The following is a 19,905-nucleotide window of genomic DNA, read 5'->3' as shown; positions in this document are numbered from 1 at the left end:
TCCGCTTCCGGGGCACAGAGCCGCGGCGGCTCACCTCCGCTAGGAGCTTAGGGGTGTGTCTTGGCTCGCGCCGACCTTTGACCTCAGCGTTCCACCGGAACGTCACTGCGGCGGCAAGCCAGCGGCTAAACAGGCCCTCTCCGGGTGCAATCTCGGGGAAAAGTCAGGACTAGAAGCACCGCCTTAAGAAAAAGCGACCGGGCGTGCCAGAGGGCTGGGCGAAGGGCGTGGCTTGCGCCTCCCGCAGCCCCGAGAGGCGGGACCCCGAGGGGGCGGGGCTTAGCGGTTCGGCCCTCCTGACGCGTGTCTGGCTGCGCGTGCTCAGTGCGAACCTGCTCTTGCGTTTGCTGGCTGCGCCATGGATTTTGACTCCGCTCGGCGGGCTGTTTTTCAGCTGCTCGGCGCCACGGCTCCCGCAGAAGTCCCGGCCCTGATCCACTGGATGAGAACTACTCGTAAGCAGTCGTGGCCGGAGCTCGGCGGTTGGCTTTGATCTTTCGTTACCAGGGCGGGCCGGGGCTAGACACCGGGTCGCTGGGCGGCTCTTGACCACCTCACACCTGGTCATTGGAGTGCATTTTACGATTGGATCCCTGAGAACCAACTTTCGGTGGTTCGTGATCCCCGTGCTACTCTAGACGGGCTTCTAGAACCTCTTCTTCAGTGACTCGCACAGACGGTTAGGTACTATCTGGAAAGTTTTTTTTAGGCTGTGGAGTTATCCTCAAGGTAAAAAAAAAAAAAAATCACATGAACTGAGTACATTTAGTTTATACATGGTAAAATAGACCACTTAATAATAATCTTTCAGGGTGGGGAGGGAAAAAGGCTTTCTTTAAACTGTTATTAACAGATATTAACTATTAGTAAAAATGAAAAGCCACAAATTAGAATCCAGGAAAGATTAGATCCTTAGTGGACCTTTAGCGGATAAAACTGTTGCTTTCTAGCATAAAGAAAAAAAACCTAGTGAAACCACCACCTTTTTATTTATATGCTCTTTCTGTTTTGAGAACTGTACCAATGTATGCTATACTTCAATCCTGCAAAACGTTCATTCCCAAGGTAACTTTTCGTTCAGACCCAGTACTTGAACTACTATTACTTGATGGTGACCTCCAGTGTATTTTTTACTGCTTGAGGCAAGGTCTTGTGCGGTCTCAGTAGACAGAAGAACTTCTGGTTCTTCCACATCCATCTCCGCCATGTTGATGCTGGAGAGCAAACCCAGGCCTTGTGCTTTCTCAGCAGGTGCTCTACCTACTGAGCTACACCCTCAACTCCAGCTTCCTGTTTTAGACCTCCAACCTTGACGGTTAGGAAGGTTCCTGGTGTAGAGACAATCAACACCTTTAGGTATCCGTATCAAACAGTAATTGTTAAACATTTTGAGAGATTGTTTTAATTGAGACAGCAAACTATAAAGTTGGCTTAAGGCATCTGATAGCAAAGTTTACTTGGAAAGAATAGGGAACAAGGGACGCTTCTCCATGGTTATAGACACATGCATGAAGTGCTTCAAGATAGGAATTTACAGAATTCTCTTTTGGAGGCAGAGTCTCTTCCATCACTTCATTAAACCCTAACTTACCTGTTTCATCCACCATCACCAATTTCCTCTTCGCTTTTCTACATACCTCAGCATCACGTCATTTATTTCAAAAGCATTCACTACAAAAATGCAGCGTTGGAACTGGAGACATAGCTTATCAGTTAAAAGTTCAGGCTCACAACCAAAAATGTGTTGTAGGCTGGAGCAATGGTAAAGTGTAGGAATTTCTGCAAATGCCAGGGCCAGGAGGGTAATGATCCTAGTGAGGCTCAGCAGGACTCAGTAGCCAGTTCTGACACTGGGCAGCTTATTTTAGGCTTGTTCTGTACAATGCAATTTGAGAAAAGGTTTCCTGGTGCAACACAGTCGTGTGTGCAGAAGGAGGCATAATTATACTGAAACCTTTTTCAAAGTACGTGTCACTTCTTCCCTGTAGATGGGTTCTGTAGATAGGCTGCACATGTTATCTTATGGCCTGGTGAGAATCTGGCATGGTCACACTGATAGCACAGAGGTCATCTGGTTCAGCTTGTGGGCTCTGAAGATAGCACCAAGATCGCCAGTGGTTCTCAACCTTCCTGACACTCTGACCCTTTAATACAGCTCTTCATGTTGTCGTGACCCCCCCATAAACTATTTTGCGTTACTACTTTAGAACTGTAATTATGCTACAGTTATGAATCATGAGGTGAATATCTGATATGTGACCCTGTGAAAGGGTCATTCGACCCCTTGTGACCCACAGTTTGAGAGTTGCTGACCTAGGCTATTAGCCACTTGCCGTCCAGCCCTCTGGGCGGAAAACAGGTTGTACATCTTTTCCCTTGAAAAGAACAGTCCCAGTTTTCCTGGCAGTGTCTGTGGAGTGAGTGCCATGGACCTTTGTGCTCCCAACATCGAAGTGCTTGGAACCCAACCATGGGACCAGAGTTCCATCCCTACTTCTCTTTTGCTTCCAAGCTACTGGCTGTGTTATTTCCTAAACCATAGTGTGTTGGTATAAAAAGTCGCATAAAAAGCCAGACATGAAGCACAGGATCACACATGTAACCTTAGCATATGGGATCCCAGCTCTGCCGAGGCAAAGACATACTGGGGGTCCCCACTCAGCCCGCTTAACCTAATTGGAGATCACAGACCTCAGTAGAGCCCCTGTCTCATACACAAGGAGGGACTCGGGCATCCATGTACATGCATACAACACACTGCTGCCTTCCTTTGGCACTTACACATATACTAAAATAACTTTCCCCTCAGTCTTACTGAATTACTTGTAATTGAAGTCCCTAGATTTAGACGCATTAATTAAGACTCCATTGTTCAAAATTGCATTGACTTTGAAGTCTGTTCTGGATGTTTATTTAGTAAAAAAGTATTCCCAGTATCACTGAATAAAAAGTATATTTTTTCTTCCATTTTTAAAATGTATTTTGTGTATTCATGGGGAGTAGGGGTAGCGTGTTATAATGGGTTTATGAAAATCAGGACAGCCTAGGAGAATTGAGCCTCTCCTTCCACAGTGTGCGTTCCTGCTATCAGGTTCACATTGCCAGGCTTAGGAGCAAGGGCCTTCACTTACTAAGCCATCACACTAGTAACAGTTTTGCTTTTTGAAGATTTATTTATGTGTCCGTGTAAGTGAACAAATGCCATGTGTGCACAGGTGCTGCAGAGGCCAGAAGAGGGTGTTGAATCTCTAAGCGGCAAGTACAGGCAGCTGTGAGCCTCCTGGTGTGAGTGCCGAGAACCAACCTCAGATCCTCTGCAACAGCAGCAGCAGCGAGTGATCCCACTCTGCAGCCAACCTTCTGCTCCAGAAGTTTGTGCCATTTATTAGAAAATAACTCAAGTTTCTGAAGAACGTTTTTGTTTGTTCGGTTGGTTGGTTTTTGGTTTAGTTTTTAATACAGAGTTTCCCCATGTAGTCCTGGCTATCCTGGAACTCATTCTGTAGACCAGGCTGGCCTCAAACTCACAAGTCCACTCGCCTCTGCTTCCCAAGTTCTGAAGCTAAAAGTATACGGCTCTGAAGAACATTTATTAATGTACTGTTTTAAGAAATTAGATCACTTAGCTTGAAGGCGTGTTTTGGTTTGGTTTTTTTAAAGGAGGTTGCATTATATAGCCCAGGTTAGCCTTGAATTGAGGATCCTCCAAGTTCTCTCTGCTTCCAATTACAAATCCTCTGGGGATTACAGATACGCCATCTGTACTTGCCTATTTTATCAATAAAAACTAGAAATACTTAGTGTACCTGTCTGTTCTGGTTAAGTGATACATAACGCACAATTTCAGCATTTAAATTTCAGTTACTTGTCCAAGTTACATTTCAACACATAGGTGGTTTGTTGGTTGGTCGGTTGGTTTTGGCAGACTCATGTTTCCCCAACGAGCCTTGAATTCCCTGAGTAGCAGAGGTGTTCATGTCCACTTCTGAACTGCTGGGATTTCAGGCCTTCTCCACCTGCCTGGGGCTGAAGGTAGAATCTAGAACCTCATGCATGTTAGGCAGTCTACCAATAGAATTACTTTTGTACCCATTTTCCCTCAAAATATCATGACTTCATTTTTCTTTATGGTTAAATATAATTCCATTGCATGTATGTGCCACATTTTCTTTATCTGTTTGTAAAAGTAACTTATTTGCCAGATGTAATTGTCTTGGAGGCTTACTGCTAACAGAAGCCCAGTCCTAGAAGCTTCTAGCCTCCATACATTCTTACCTAGACCTAGAATATTTTCAGTCTCTGAGACTTACTGAGTAAGCTCACTCTTTCTAGCTCTTTCTGAACTCTGGCTAGCTAGTTCAGCTCAGCTGTTATGGCTCAAACTCCTGGCCCAGCTGACTGATACAAACTGGCTTCTTTCAGCCTCTGACTGAATTGTTTTGCTTGGCCTCAAACTAACTAGCAATCCGTTCTAATCTTCTGGCTCCTTCTCATTCTCTGGCTTGTTCTGTCACTTGTGCCTATCTTCTTTTCTTCTTTAACCTTTCTCTGTAAAACTCTCCTGATAAAACTTCCACCTTTCCTCCTTTTTTCACTTTCTCCTCGCTCTCTCAGAATAGTTTCTCTTGTGAGAGGTGGGCATATCCTATTTTGTCCAATCTTTCTCTCCTATATACCTTTTTCTGCCCCTCAATTAGACATCACTTTCAAATATGGGTGTTTCCTTCTACAAACTAACTTTACCTTCATTGTTTGGGATTAAAGGTGTGTAGTAAGGGCACTTCTTTATTCCAGCAAGAGGGATTAAAGGTGAGTGGCATGGCTGCATTCCAGCCAGATCATACAGACCTAGAACTTTGGATGTGATCAGAACTGCCATGTTGCTGGATTAAAATTCCTCTACATCTGTTCATCTGTTGCTGGGCATCTATACTGACTCCATTTCTTACGCATTGTGAGTAGTGTAGACCTCAACATGAGTGTGCCTCTATCTCTTTGGTATGTTGACATAGAGCCCTTCGGAGCCCTGGGTGTCCTAGACTCACTTAGCAGACCAGGCTAGCCTCGAAACTCATGGAGATCTTCCTGTCTGTGCCTCCCAAGTGCTGAAATTAAAGGCATTCACCACCATACCCAGACTTTTTTTTTTTTTTTTAGACCAAAAAAAATTGTAGCCTAGAACTCTCTATGTAGTCCAGGGTGGCCTCACACTACAGAACTACACCTGCCTTCTGTGTGCTAGTATTAAAGATGTGGGTTGCTATGCCCAGCCTAGCACTGGCTATGCCCTTTTACCATTCCAGCAACAGTGGATCCAGGTTCTCCATATTTTTTAATGGGATTACCAGTATTTTAGACTTTAACTATTTATTATCTGTGCAATAATATATTAGTGATTATTTTTTTTTAATCAAAAGGATCAAGTAAGACTAGGGAAGCTGAGACAAGAGGAATATAAAGAGGTTAAGGCAGGTTTTCTTTTTTTTTTTTAATTTTTATTATTAGTTACATTTTATTAACTCTGTATCCCAGCTCTCTCAGGCTCCCTCATTCCCTCCCAATCCCACCTTCCCTCCTCATCTCCTCCTACCCCTTTCCAAGTCCACTGATAGGAGAGGACCTCCTCCCCTTTCATCTGCCCCTGTTTTATCAGGTATCTTCAGGACTGGCTGCAAAGTCCTCCTCTGTGGAGGACTGCTCCTCCCTTGGGAGATGGGGAGGTCAAAGAGCCTGTCATTGAGTTCATGTCAGAAATAGTCCCTGTTCCCCTTACTAGGGTACCCACTTGGTTACTGAGCTACCACGGGCTACATCCGAGCAGAGGTTCTATGTTATATCCATACACGGTCCTTGGTTGGAGAAACAGTCTTATAAAAGACCCCTGTGTCCAGATATATTTGGTCCTTGTGGAGCTCCTATCCTCTTGATGTCATACTGACTCCCCCTTCTTTCATATGATTCCCTGTACTCTACCAAAGGTTTGGTTATGAGTCTCCATATCTGCTTTGATACACTCCTAGGTAGAGTCTTTCAGAGGCCCTCTGAGGTAGGCTCCTGTCCTGTTACTTGTTTTCTCCTGCATCCAATGCCCATCCCATTTGTCTTTCTAAGTGAGGATTGATCATCTAACCCCAGGTCTTCTTTCTTGTTTATCTTCTTTAGGTGTATAGATTTCATTATGTTTATCATATTTATAGGTCTGTAAAAGTGAGTATATACCATGTGTGTCTTTCCTTCTGGGATACCTTACTCAGAATCTTTTTTAGATCCCACCATTTGCCGGCAAATTTCATGATTTCCTCATTCCCGATTTTTGAGTAGTATTTCATTGTGTAAAAGTACCACTATTTCTGCATCCATTCCTCTGCCTATGGACATCTGGGTTGTTTCCAGGTTCTGGCTATTACAAATAAAGCTGCTACAAACATGGTTGAGCAAATGTCCTTGTTGTGTACCTGAGCATCCTTTGGATATATGCCTAGGAATGGTACAGCTGGGTCTTGAGGAAGCACTATCCCTAATTGTCTGAGAAAGGGCCAGATTGATTTCCAAAGTGGTTGTACCAGTTTACATTCCCACCAGCAATGGAGAAGGGTTTCCCTTTCTCCCTAACCTCTCTAGCATGTGTTATCATTTGAGTTTTTTATTTTATAAGGCCGGTTTTCAGTCATATTTAATTTGACTGAAATTAAATATGAATTTCATTAAGCATGAAACATTAAGCAACTTTAGAGGAGACTGTGGTGGTTTCTCAGATAAAGGCCTGGATTTAACGAGAAGTGGAGAACTCTGTGAGTGTTTCAGTGTTGTGTGTTGCTCTTTTAACTGGTACTCACTATCCGGCACTACAGGCCTTACACAAAAGCCCACACTGCATGAGAGGTGTCTTCTTCCCTCCAGTTACCATGTGTTTGTTGAACCTCTCCGTTGGGTTTTTTGTTGTGCCGGTTTGTGTGTGTGTGTGTGTGTGTGAGAGAGAGGGGGGGGTCTTATTCCCTGCTTTAGGCACTTTCCCTAGGAGTGTGTTCCAGCCTTGAACTTTGTTATAATAGAACTATATTTGCATGACACATTTTACTCTGGTATGCATCGTAACATATAATTTATTCTTACTCCTACTTTGACATTACTGACCTGCTAGTTATCATGTTTTTCAATCTAAATTGAATAAGAATATTAAGAATGAACGTCCTTTCCTTGTCCTTAGTCTTCCAATGTTAGATATAATATTAGCTGTAATGTAGGTGCCTGGGCACTCCCCCCTTTTTATTGTTTCTTCAGTCCTCAGTACAAGACCAGGAGATACTCCTGGATTATCGTGTGTGTGCCCTGAGTGGCCCTTCACTGAGGAGAAAAGGCAAAATGTTGTGCTTTCTACTGCTTTCTGCTGGCAATGCCAGTGCATTGAGGGCCTGGAGACAGCAGGCCCCATTGATGCTAGATCAGCCTCCACTCCCTAGTCATTTCTGCTGTTCTTTTTCTCTGTCTCTGACCACAAACAAGCTTTTCTTAGGTTTATGTTTTTGTCTTGTTTTGTTTTGCGTTGTGTGTATGCTTAACTAAACAGTTCACTTTCTTCTTTGTTTTTGGAGTTCTTTTGTGATGCGTATTGGATTTTTCATAGGGCATTTAGTTGTATTTAAAAGAGAGCAAGGGAAAGTTCACCTTGTCGGGGCCCAGAAGTCTCCTTAATGATAGGGCCGCATGATAAGTATATAACCTAATACTTACGCACTGGAACACACTAAAGGTAGAGAACAAGGGGGGGTGACGTAGGTCATACAGCTGAAGGGAGCTGTGTGGCATAGGAAGCAGCATTCAAAACAACTGAGGTGCACTTAGAGCAAAAATATTAGGGAATAATGAGAGTAGAAAATGAGAAGTTGACCTTAACCTTTTGGAATGGCTGTTATCAAAAAGGTCAGAAACGACATGTTGGCAAATATGAAGGCTATTGTTGATAGGAATGTAAATTAGTTTACCCACTTTGAAAAGTGGTATGGGGGTGTGGGTCCCCAAACCCTGATGGGTCTCTGGATGTGGAGAAGCTAGGGAGCAGGGTCTTGGGTGGTGGTGAGTGCGGCAGGTATGAACCACCCAGAAGACTGTTTTGGAAGACAGCTCGTTTTTTGAAGTAACTGGGCTAGCATATCAAGTCGGGGGGGACAAAAGAACTGGCTACTCACTGGGTTCTTCTCTACCACCCTTCTCTACCCCAGTCCCTTCCCAACCCCAATACTAGGTAGGCGAGAAAGAAGGTTAGCGGGGAAAGGGGACGTAGCTGTCTTTAGACTACTTCCTGCTGATTTGGGGCATTAAGTTCCTTGGGGCAAGTCCAATCTTCATCATCAGAATATCTCCAGTCAGCAATTCAGTAAACAGTCCATCAATAGTAAAAAGCAGCAGCAGAGAGAGCAGCAGCTACCACAGGCCCTTTCAGGGTTCTTGCATTTATACCCTCTCAGGAGTCCCCAGAATTCCAAATGTAAACTATCTGCAGCTGGCAAAAATTATGCCCCTCCTAAAAAAAACATATTGTATGTTTTTAAAGAAACCAAAATCCTCATTACAGCAGGACATCTTGGTGGGCAGGGAGGTGTTAGGCATTTGGAGATAGGCCCAGCCTGGTCCTGTGGAAAAACAAGCAAAACCCCTTGCCATTCTGAAGAGGGGGTTTAGGTCCCATGTACAGAGTCCTGTCGCCTTACCAACAAGCTGGGGGGCTGGGGTGCCAATTGTAATTTATGCCAATGAAGGATGACGGGATATTTTGTGTTTTTATATACATTAAGAATGTTTAGTGTTGTTAGAACCATTGCCAGCTGAACATGAGGGGGATAAGAAGTTGCATCCTGCCTTTTTACTGGATTTTAGGGTTTGGTATGCTCTTTCAATTATACCCTGTCCTTGGGGATTGGGGTCTCTGTATGGTAAGTAACTTCCCATGTAGAGCAAAGGTTTTAAAATGAATTCTGGTGAAGCTGGGCATAGTGGCGCACTCCAATAATCCCAGTACTTGGAAAGTCAGAGGCAGGTGGATGACAGCCAAGGCTGCACAGAGAAGCCCTGTCTTGGAAAAAACAACAAAGAAACACCGCCCCCCCCAAAAGCACCACCCCCCCAAAAAAAATTGAATGCTGGTGAAGGCAGGCTGTTACCACTCTTGCTTTGTTGTGGCAGACCCATAATGGTGAATGAAGAGAGTGTGTGGGGTAGGAGTTTCTTAGAGCTTTCTCCCATTTGGGCAGTGACAGTATAAACTGGGAGTAAAACCAGTGCGGTGGCCCACAAACTTAATCCCAGTGCTCAGGAAGGCAGAGGTAGGTAGATCACTGTGAGTTCAGGCCAGCCTGGTCCACAAAGCAAGTTCAGGATAACCAGGGTTACACAGAGAAACCCTGTCTCAACAAACAAACAAAAATAAATAAAGTGGGATTAATTGTCTGTTATAGCAAAAATATTTTTGTGGTTGATTGGATGGAATGTGGGGGAATCAAGATTGTAATCCTTTAAGGTTAACATGGCTACGTGAGTGAAAATTCTTTGTTCAAGCATGTTGTCCTTTTGAGGCAACTTGAACAGTCAAGAAGCTTTCCTCAGATAAAGGCCCAGGTAAGGGGGCTACGAGATCAAGCATGCTGGACAAAGAAAGGAGCAGTCCTCCCTTGAGTCAAATTGGAAATGCTCGTGCACAGCGGGGAAAGGATTTTCATCTAGCTGGACAAAGGTTCTGGTGAGCCAGGGGAGTAGGTTAACAACATACACGCTGTCATAAGATAAGTGGAAAGAGCCATCTTTTTCCTTAAGGGCCATGTAGACGGCAGGAGTTCTCTGAGCTGGAGGGGTGACCAGGGAGCTCCCAGAAATGAATAGCTAGGGGTTGATCTGGGGTGGAAGCGCATGACTGCAGTATACCCCATACCTTATTGTCCTCTGTGAGTAAAGACAGTCCTGTCCCTTCCTAGCTCTATCACAGAGGCTAGGGCATCAAGAGGCTGTAGGCTTTTTTGTAGGGATAGACTGCCATGGCCAAAGTCTGTTGAAGTTTTCCAAGAAACTCTGGAGGGTATTGAGATTTAGCATCCGGGGGAATGTTAGAATAGGCAGATGAGGATGGGCCGAGGTTAGGGAAATTTCCATCCCCAAGAAGGTGGTTGTGGGGGGTGTTTGTATCTTATTTGGGGCTATATTTTTTTTTGAAAGAGTTATTGTTTATAGAGTATTCTGCCTATACATGTGTGGCTGCACGCCAGAAGAGGGCATCAGATCTTGTTATAGATGGCTATGAGCCACGGTGTGGTTCCTGGGAATTGAACTCGGGACCTTTGAAAAAACAGCCAGTGCTCTTTACCTCTGAGCCATCTCTCCAGCCTCGATTTGGGACTGTTTTGAATCCCATTTTTGTTAGAGTGAGGACAAGTAAATATTTAAGGTCATGGGGTGAAGTTTTTGATCTTCCCAGGCCACGATATCCATATAGTGGTAAATTAGTATTCCCTTTTCTAAATATGGTTTCAGAGTGGCAGCAACCACCTCCAGGCTTATAGCAGGGCTGTTGGCCATCACTTAGGTGAGGGCTCCATTCATATCGAGAGGCTGGCCCAGAGTTAATTTGGGGGACTGAAAAAGTAAAATGTTGACAATCTTTGTGGTGAAGGGGGATAAAGAAAAAAAAATCTTTAATATCTATGGCCAAAAGTGTAGTGTTGGCGGAGACAAAAGGAAGATCCCTCTGGGGGGATCCCCAGATGTGCATGGTACTGTAGGTGACCCATATGCCTTGTAATAGGTGCTGTCCCCCAGAATTCTTTTTAATTGCAAAGGTGGGAATGGGCTACAGGAGGGCCAGATATGTTAGGGCTGGAGCTGTCCTGAAATGGGTGGAGTTAGAGCTTCTCTTTTCTCCCTGGGTAAGGCCATTGTTCATCCCAGGTAGGCTCATCTGAGACCCAGGCAAGGCAGGGAGTAGATCTAACAGCGGCTCTAAGGATTGGCAGTGACCCCTGGGAGGATGTTTGTCATAGTCATTTATCTCAGAGCATTCGATGTCCATGTTATTTCCGAGGACTGCGTCTACGGCCTCTAAGACAGCTCTCCCCAGCAGGTTGGTGGCCATATCCATGATAAGTGTGATAAGGCCAATGGCACCATCGGGATCCTCCCATTTGAAGGCCCCTTTTGTGATATACACCCAGGAAGGGCTTCCTGTGCCTATTCGTTGTGCCTCAGAGACCTCAGATCATTTAAAAATTGTCTGTCTGCTCCAGTGTTGATTGAGCATTTAAGTGGTTTTTCAATTTTTATATTGAGTTTGGGGTATGAGCCTTCCAAAGTGTTAGTGACCCCTAAGATTTTACAGGTTTTCTCTCTTGTCCAGGTTGGGACTTGCCCCTTTGGAGTTTCAAGGCTTGAGGGGCTTCCCATCTTTATCATATGTAGAACAACAATCTTTTTTTTTTTTTTTGCTTTGGTTTTTCAAGACAGGTTTTCTCTGTGTAGCCTTGGCTGCTTGGCTGTCCTGAAAACTAGACTGGCCTTGAACTCAGAGATCTACCTGCCTCTGCCTCCCTGAGTTCTGGGATCACAGGTGTGCTTCACCATGCCCAACAGTAATGCTCGTTTTTCAAACTCTGCCGTGCCAGCCAGTGTTATAAGGCCATGCCTTTCCAAACTATGCTTGTAAGGAGGACTTCTCCAGCCGTAGGACCAGGGGTCTTATGTTCTAGACTCATTTTTGTTCCAAGAACAAAGTCAGAGAGGGACTCCTTGGGCTTCTGCCAGAGGAAGAAAACTAAGATTTCCCGTCCTGGGATTCCGCAGAGACCCAGCCCAAGCCTGCTCACTCACTGGTGTAAGAAAACCAGCCACCTGGGGGCCTTTAACCGTGCATTTGGTGCTGTGTTACCAGGTGCTTCAGAGAGATCGAGAGAGGTGATTGTTGTTGTTGGCACCTTAAGGGCTATTGGGGTCCAACCAGAGGACTAAGGGCCTCCAGTCAGTGCTGGGGAGTAGCCCCAGCCAAAATCATCAGTTGCTTCTTTGTGGTAGTTGGTCCCTCTTGATGGCTCAAATGGAAAGTAGCAGCTGATACTCAGGTTGAGATGGCAGGGCAAAACACCGGTGTCCCTCGGAGGGGACTGCCCTCCTTCACTTTTCCTGGAGGGTCCCTGTTCGGGCACCCCAACCCCCATACCAGCGGGCTCAGGATGTGGAGGAGCTGAGGTGGAGTTTCAGGCGGCAGCAAGTAAAGCGAGTGTGAATGACCTGGATGACTGTTTCAGAGTTCGGCTGGTTTATCGAAGTGGAGGCTAGCCTAGACAGCTTGAGTAAGGGAGGAGGGGAGGACAAAAGAACAAGGGGGAAAATCCACATAATTTGCACATGTGGACCTGTTTGAGAACAGAAGTGGTTCATTGGAGGCAGGGACTTTCCAAGAGTATCAGTTAGGTTAGCCGACTGCCAGTCACATGATTTACGAGAAGCCAGTTCTCTGATGGGGAGACAGAAGCTTAACTGACTCGCATGACATGGCCTTGTCTCTGTGGAGGTGAGTAGGCCCAGGCCTGACTTGGGTAGGGCGCAACCCCACTCTCTGCTCCCTGAGAGTAGTCCCTCATCTGGCTTGGAAACCCACAAACCCACATGGGGGGGCGTGTCCTCAAAGACTAAAAATATAATTAACATATTCAGCAATTCTATCTCTGCATATGTATCCAAACGGATTAAAATTGCTGTGACAAAGCTGTCTGTGCCCCTGTTTATTACAACATTATTCATAGTGCCTGCAACATGGAAACAATGCCCATCAACAATGGAGTTTTAAGACGTACACAGGGCTTCCCACATGCTAAGCACAGGCTTCCTCTAGACTTGGCCTTTAAGAAGAAAATACTGTTACTTCAGCACTTACATAGATCTAGAGCGCTATGTGAAGTAAGCCAGGCACAGAGAGACAAATACTGATTGTCTCACCGTATTAGTTACTTTTCCCATGTCTGTGGACCAGATAAGCGCACAAGAGGTAGCTTAAGGGAGACAAAGTGGTGGGAACTAGTACTCCAACCCGGAAGTCAAGACCATGGGCTGACCCAGCGGGCTCTCTTCCTGTAGCCTCTCCCCTACAGTCTCTGCCACCAGGCCCTTTGTCCCAAGTCCCACAACATCCCAAACAGCACTACTAACTGAAGATCGGTGTTCAAGCACATGCAAAGGCCAGCACTCACACGGAGAGCAGGAAGTTGCCAGACTTGGAGAAGTCCAGGGTTGAGCGGAAATCTCCACAAGTAGCATAGGGAATGAGGAGGGGAAGGTGTTAGTCAGTGGGTACAAAATTATTTCTGAATTACGAAAAGCCGATTTTTAAATGTTCTTACCACAAAGAAATAAATATGTGATAACTGCACTGATTCTGTTCTTCTGTGAAGTAAACATGTACCTCAGAAAAATAAACAATGGTTATTTGTTAAGTAAAGATTAAATTGAAAAAAAAAATAGGATGGTTAGACTCTGGTGATATCAGTGTCTTTAAAAATCCAGAGTGAAGTTTGAGATGTTAAAAAATAGCAAACCATCCAAAAACTGTAGGGAAGGGGAATGAGGGTAAAGCAGTAGGTTGGTTTTTAACAGTCACGAGGAGTGGTGTGTTCACACTAAGGAACTAGTGAGAAGTTATCGTGTGCCGTGTGAGGTGACCAGCATCTCTCTGAGGTTCGTGAAATGAGCCAGTGACAGGGCTGCATACTGCAGAGGAAAAGTGGATTCTTCGCTGAGGCGTGCACGCGGGTGCTACAGCGTGCATGTGGCGGTCGGGGCAGCTGTGCCAGTTCTCCCGTCTTTGTATGGGTGCTGGCACCCTAACTGCACAGGCCTGTCACACCAGTGCCTTTTCCTACTGAACCGTGCATCTCCCTGGCCCCAGAGTAGGTTTAGATTATTAGGCTGACAGCCTTGAGCTTGTTTCTTTCCAGTATGCTACGTGTAAGCAGGAACTTCTGAAGGATTAATGTTGCCTCGTGGAGAGGCTCTTCCTTTCCCCTCTCTTCCCGCCTACTTCTGTGCCATTTGAGAAATCTTACCTGTCCTTGGGCTGTCAATTAACACTTCTTTAATCTTTTTCCAAAAGGTTTCCAAAGGCCTGTTACTGTACCTTTTGCAGTAGCTGTCATGCAGGTTGAAAGGTGTTTGGTCTAACTAGTAATTGAATAAATGCGAATTAAAACAACCAAGTTTGTCTTCATGATTCTATCCAATCCTGTGGCAGTTTGAAGAAACATATATTCTTTGTTGCTGTTTTGAGCTAGGAACTTGCTCTTTATTCCAGGCTGTCCTAGAATCCGTGACCATCCTGCCTGCGCCTCCCACTGGCGGAAAGGGAGGGGGGAAGAAGTCGGGGTTAAAGGCAGGTGCCACCATACCCAAGACCACCCACTCTTGCTCGTATCTGTCAGAGCAAGATATAGTATTATCTTGTATGTCATATATCATGTATCTTGTATATATTAGTATGTCATTCAGGGAATTTGAAAGTTCACCATGAAAGCCTTCAACATGTTTGAAGACTTGAGTAAGGAAGCAGTCAGGGCTCATGCATGCCTTTCTACCACACAAGTGCTTACACAGACATACACACAGGTACAGAGCAGTAAGATGTAATTTAACTATTTTTAAGGCTGGACATGGTGATGCTATAAATAAATCCTAGCATTCAGAAGGCAGAGACAGGCAGAGCTCTGTGAGTTCAGGGTCAGCCTGGTCTACATTATGGACCAGCTAGTGTTACACAGTCGGACCCTGTCTCAAAAGAAAAAATTTTGAGAGATAATGTTTCAACAAATTTTGTTTCCCCAACAGTTTGATACTGTTGCCTCAGGCCAGCCGTAAACTCCAGGTCCAGGCAGTGCTGTGAGTCACAACTGTCTTCCACCAAGACTAGCTCCGACAAATTCCGTTTCTTAGAGTAAATATCATGTGATAATAAATTGACTTCAGAAGCCAGGGAGATGACTAAGTGGTTAAAGGGTCTGCTGCCAAGTTCCACCCTGAGTTTTGTCCCTGGGACCCACATGCTAAGAAGGCGCAGGCCTCCACAAGTTGTCTTCTGGCTTCCAAAACTGCTCAGTGTGGCAGTGCACATTAAAATAAGTGTGGAAGAAACACTTTAAAATGATCTCCAGTTTTATGCTCTTCCATAATATATTAGTTGCCTTTCTGATATTTTTATAGCCATTATCAGGTGGGAAACGATTTGCTAGTTAGTCTTTTCAAAAGGTATGTGCCAACCAATGTCCTTTTGAAGTCTGACAGTTTCTATTAACAATTATGAATTACAGGCAGTTGAGTAAAAAACAAAACACTTGGAACAGAAGAGCATTTAGGGAAATACATAAATGAAACTATAACTTATCTAACTTATCAAATTGGGCATGTTTTCATTTTGATCATAAAAAGCCATTCTCTGGGGACCTGGATTTTGGCTTCTGGATGAAGAGGAATCAGGTCCCCTGATCTCAGGAACAGCTGGAGAGCTTTAGGGCAAGGCCCATGCACGAGGCTGGCATGTGGAAAAGTTTTCCAGAGTTTCAGAGTTCGGCTCTGTTAGAAGGAGACCACTGGTGGCAGTGGAAACCCTGGTGGACTTGCAGCCGAGCAAGACAGGCCTGTTGAGGCCCAGGCCCATCAGGCTGGAGGGCAGGCCTGGCAATCTCGGGAGTCATGGTAGAGGGCTTACGGTAGCATGTAACAAAACCAGCCAGCAGCATGCACCCAGCACATTGATTTGAAATCTGGTTTATAAACCTGGGGCGGTGGGAGGGATTTGAGGGTGAATGTGTTTGATTCAACGGGGTCAGGGCTACTTGATTTACATGTAGTGTACATTGACTCATTTTCCATGCGGTAGCATGGTCCTACCAGAAGAAGGAGAATACAGTACTTAATTATCCTAGGGTGAGAGAATCTCCAAGTGCAATTGAAGTCACTGCCGAAGACTAAGCTCTTTAGCAGGTGGGGATTTCTAGGAAGTCCCATACCAGGCAAGAGTCTGGCATGTAATTACCCTGAGGGCTGTGTGATACTCCTTAAGAGCTGAGGTATCCAGTTGGGGTTGGGGGAGACTTTTAGAACCTCCCTGAGAAAAGGTAATCAGCCATCATAGACCAAGCGCAAACAAGTGACTCTCCAGAGATCTGAGACTTCAACCTAATCCAGCAAACTCTACATATCCCCCTATTTTATTTTACAAATGTGTATTTTATTTTCAGATATGTAGAGGGAGGACTTTGTGTGCATTTGAGTTTGGGCACTGGTGGACATTCAAGGCTGGGAGCTAGAGTAATGGGTGGTTTAGGGTATGGGAACTGAACTCGGGTCCATGCAAGAAGAGTATATGCTCTTAACTAGTGAGCCATCTTTTCAGCCCCTGATAATGCTTTTAAAACATAATTTTGGAAAATGAACTTAATAAGCATCCCTGATCCTCAAATGCAAATGAACTTCTTGAGTTATGACTTCTTGGTTATGACTGATTACAATTCTAGGACAGTATTATAATTATTTATATATGTGTGTATGCATGAATGTGTGGGCGTATGTAGAGATCAAAATACAACTTATAGGAGTCAAACTGGGTATCAAACTCGGGTCATTGGGCTTGCCACCAGGTACCTTTGCCTACTAAGCCATCTTGCCAACTCCCTAAGGCAGTGTTCTAAACCTTCCATTTATGTTCTCATTTAATCCCCCAAACAGTCTTTTGATGTGGGATGGTTATTTTCACTTTATAGATAGGTCAATTGGGGCTCAGAGAGTCTTACCTAAATAATAAGTTTAACTTACCTAAATAATAAGTTGGTGAGTGCAGGATTCAGATTCAAGTACTCTAACTTAAAAATCCATTCTTCCATCTCTGTTCAGAGTCTCTAGAGATGGTATTCCAAGGAACAGAGTAAAGCCAGATGAGCAAAGGATTAACTTCTAACTACTTTACAAGCTCTAACTAAACCAGGACAGAGACGTCTTCAGTTCCGTAGAAACCCCCTTCTTTCTTTGAATGAATGTTTTTTAGAAAGAAAAAAAAAAATTGTGTCATGTATAGGTTCTTAGATCTAAATGACGGTTCGTAGGTATAAAAACTTGCATAGTCTCGTATGCTTTGCATGCTCATACAGTAAATACATAGTATTAAAGGTAATGATAACATTCAAGGTGAAGGGAAAAAAAACTGATTCATTGTTACAGAGAGACAGATTCCAACTTAGACCAACAAAGAAATCCTTCCTTGAGCGTGTTCGGCCCTAAGCAGCTGTGTTTCAGGTGTCCAGAGACTTGTGCATGGTGCTCTGCCGCTCGGGAAGAGGTCTCAATGTAGCTCCCAAGATCCTTTGATTTGAGAAGTTAATATGACTGTAAATAAATCCAAAGAAACTGGGCTGCAAGATAATTTTATTTGACGTAATAAGATTTTTCTTTTCTATTTTTTTTTTAAGAGCCGTGGTTTAAGTTAAATTTGAGTCACACAAGTTCTCACAGACTGTTTTATCTGTAAGAGCACCTAAATAGATTCTAGACATTAATTAACACTTTGGGAAAATGTAATTAGATTTTGAATATGGTGGGAAAAGCCCATGTTGCACAGGGGAACCAGCCTCTAAGACACTGAAACGATGTGAGGTGTGTGTGAATACTGCTTGGATTCACTCAAAGGTATAGTCTGCTTCTTAGAACTTACATGAATCAATAACTTAGAATATTCAACTAGATATGTAGGAAAAGAATGGAAGGCCTTTGCGTATCAGCTCAGAGCCAAGTAGTCTTTCAGTGCTAGTTGTGCTTGCTCAAGTTATGCAAAGAGAGGATTTTCCCATGCAGAGGGACAGATGAACACCGTGGAAAGGAAGAACACCTTCCTTATGGGCATCGACCAAAGCTTTCATACTGCTTCCAGTCTCCCGTACAGCATCTGAGATCCAGCCAACATGAAAGGCTTGCAGTCCGACTTTGTAAATGTAGTCTCGCTTTCTCTCCTTGGTGCTGTAGCAGGGAACTGACTCCTTGTATATGAAAGAACTTTGTAAGCTATGAAACATTATTCCACTTGTAGTTATTTATGGTATGAAAATGTCATTCTAAACAAAAAGTATTCTGGGTAAGAAGGGAGCCTCGCTGGCAGTGATGGCATGTGCCTTTAATCCCAGCACTTGGGAGGCAGAGGCAGACGCATCTCTGTGAGTTCAAGGCCAGCCTGGTCTGCAGAGCTAGTTCCAGGACAGCCAGGGCTACACAGGAGAAACTTTGTCTCCAAAACAAAAAAGAACGGAGCCAGGCATGGTGGGCTCATGCTCTTCATCTTAGCACTCAGGAGGCAGAGAGAAGGATGTCTGAGTTTGAACTCAGCCTGGTCTATGTAGTGTGTTTGTAGCCAGCAAAGACTACATAGAAAGAGACCTTATCTCAAAAAGAGAAGGAAGCCAGAAGCTAGCAGGACAGCTCAATGGATAACCTGACAACTTGAGTTTGCTCCCAAGAATCCACATAGAGTAAGAAGAACCAGCTCCTGAAAACTGTCCTCTGACCACTGCACTAAAATAAAAGTGTTTCCAAAAAATGTTCAAAGGGGATGAAGACATGTAGAACATGGGGTGACATGCCCTTCAAGATGTCCTTGATTTGTTTCTAGACCTATATATCTTTCCATCCCTTCTTGTTTTGATGCTGAGGATCAAAAATGTGGCTGGTACCCGCTAAGTATATATTCAGCCTCATGTGAGGACATCTTGGGAGAGTTCTTCCCTCCTACCGTGTGGGTTCCAGGGATTGAACTGAGGTCATCATGCTTTTTTAAGAAGTGTTTTTACTCACCAAGCCATTTCCACAGCCTGAGAAATTCACCATTTTAAATGGAACTTGGATTAGAGCTGACATGCCCATGTATGGAAGGCTTCTCTGATGGGAATCTGTAATCACTATTCTAGGTGTGACCGCAAGAGTAGGAGCTATGTCTCTTTCTTTTCTCAGGGGATTTTGACAGACTCACGCATGACAATAACGACGCTGTGCTGAAGAACATAGCAGATGACCTTCGGGACCGTTTGCCTCTAGAAGCTGTGCTGCGCTCGGAACATGTAGCCCTTCAAAAGGTGAATATGTTCAACCAAATTAACTCTTTTGTCCCACTCAAGAAATCTTCTCTAACCCCATACTTTCTAGTCTCGTTAGTTGTGAATTCAGATTTAAGTAATTTTTCACTTAGTTCAATTGTATACCCCTTTCTTTTGAGGCTTTAACCTTTGGACTCCCCACTACTATGTACTCAACAATACTTTATGGAGAATCCTGTTTATCAGCCTATTATTTAAAAAAAAAAAAATCAAGTGTTAATAGTCTGGACTTTTCCATCCATAAACACCTGAGCTGAAGAATTAAATCCTGTTGCCTTTTTTTTGGGTGGGGGTTGTTTAAGGGGAATCATTGGAGAGTGTTGTTTGATTATTTGGTGGGTTGTTCAGGTTTTATTGCTTAGGTCTTGCTCTGTAGTACTGGCTGGCCTCAAATTTGAGGTCTCAGCTCCCAAGTGCTAGGGTTACAACTGTGTTGCACCACATCTGGCCTTAAATCCAGAATGTTTTAATAGTTTATGAATAGTGTGAACATTTAAAAGTTCCTAGAAAATACTTGGTCCTTCAGAAAGGATCTCAGGAGAGCAAAGTAAAGTGGCAGTGGTGGTGCACAGCTTTAATCCCAGCACTCAGGAGGCAGGGGCAGGCGGATCTCTGAGTTCAGTCCAGCCTAGTGCACAGAGTGAGTTCCGGGACAGCCAGGCCACCATCCGACTTACTTCTTTTTGAGAAAGTTTCACTATAGCCTTGACTGGCCTAGAACTTGCTGCTTTCAAACTCAGAGATCTGTCTG

General features: G+C 44.3%; 1 protein-coding gene and 1 long non-coding RNA gene across 2 annotated transcripts in view; both read left to right on the top strand.

Moving 5' to 3' along the window:
• The first annotated feature begins 54 nt into the window (after window positions 1–54).
• LOC110559676 (uncharacterized) overlaps window positions 55–19,905 on the top strand; it is a 37,689-nt gene continuing 17,838 nt past the window's right edge. The window contains exons 1-2 of the mRNA XM_021655224.2: window positions 55–455; window positions 19,012–19,133. Coding sequence (XP_021510899.1) covers window positions 359–455; window positions 19,012–19,133 — 219 coding nt within the window. The 5' untranslated portion in view covers window positions 55–358. The remainder of the gene's footprint in view (window positions 456–19,011; window positions 19,134–19,905) is intronic.
• LOC132655230 (uncharacterized) lies at window positions 462–3,805 on the top strand. Its single transcript, XR_009592962.1, has 2 exons — window positions 462–729; window positions 3,216–3,805. It is a non-coding gene; the product is annotated as an uncharacterized LOC132655230 (long non-coding RNA).

This window comes from Meriones unguiculatus, chromosome 7, assembly GCF_030254825.1.
Source record: "Meriones unguiculatus strain TT.TT164.6M chromosome 7, Bangor_MerUng_6.1, whole genome shotgun sequence".
Lineage (NCBI taxonomy): Eukaryota > Metazoa > Chordata > Mammalia > Rodentia > Muridae > Meriones > Meriones unguiculatus.
The sequence above is the reverse complement of the archived record's forward strand: the minus strand, read 5'-3'. Positions and strand labels throughout refer to the sequence as shown.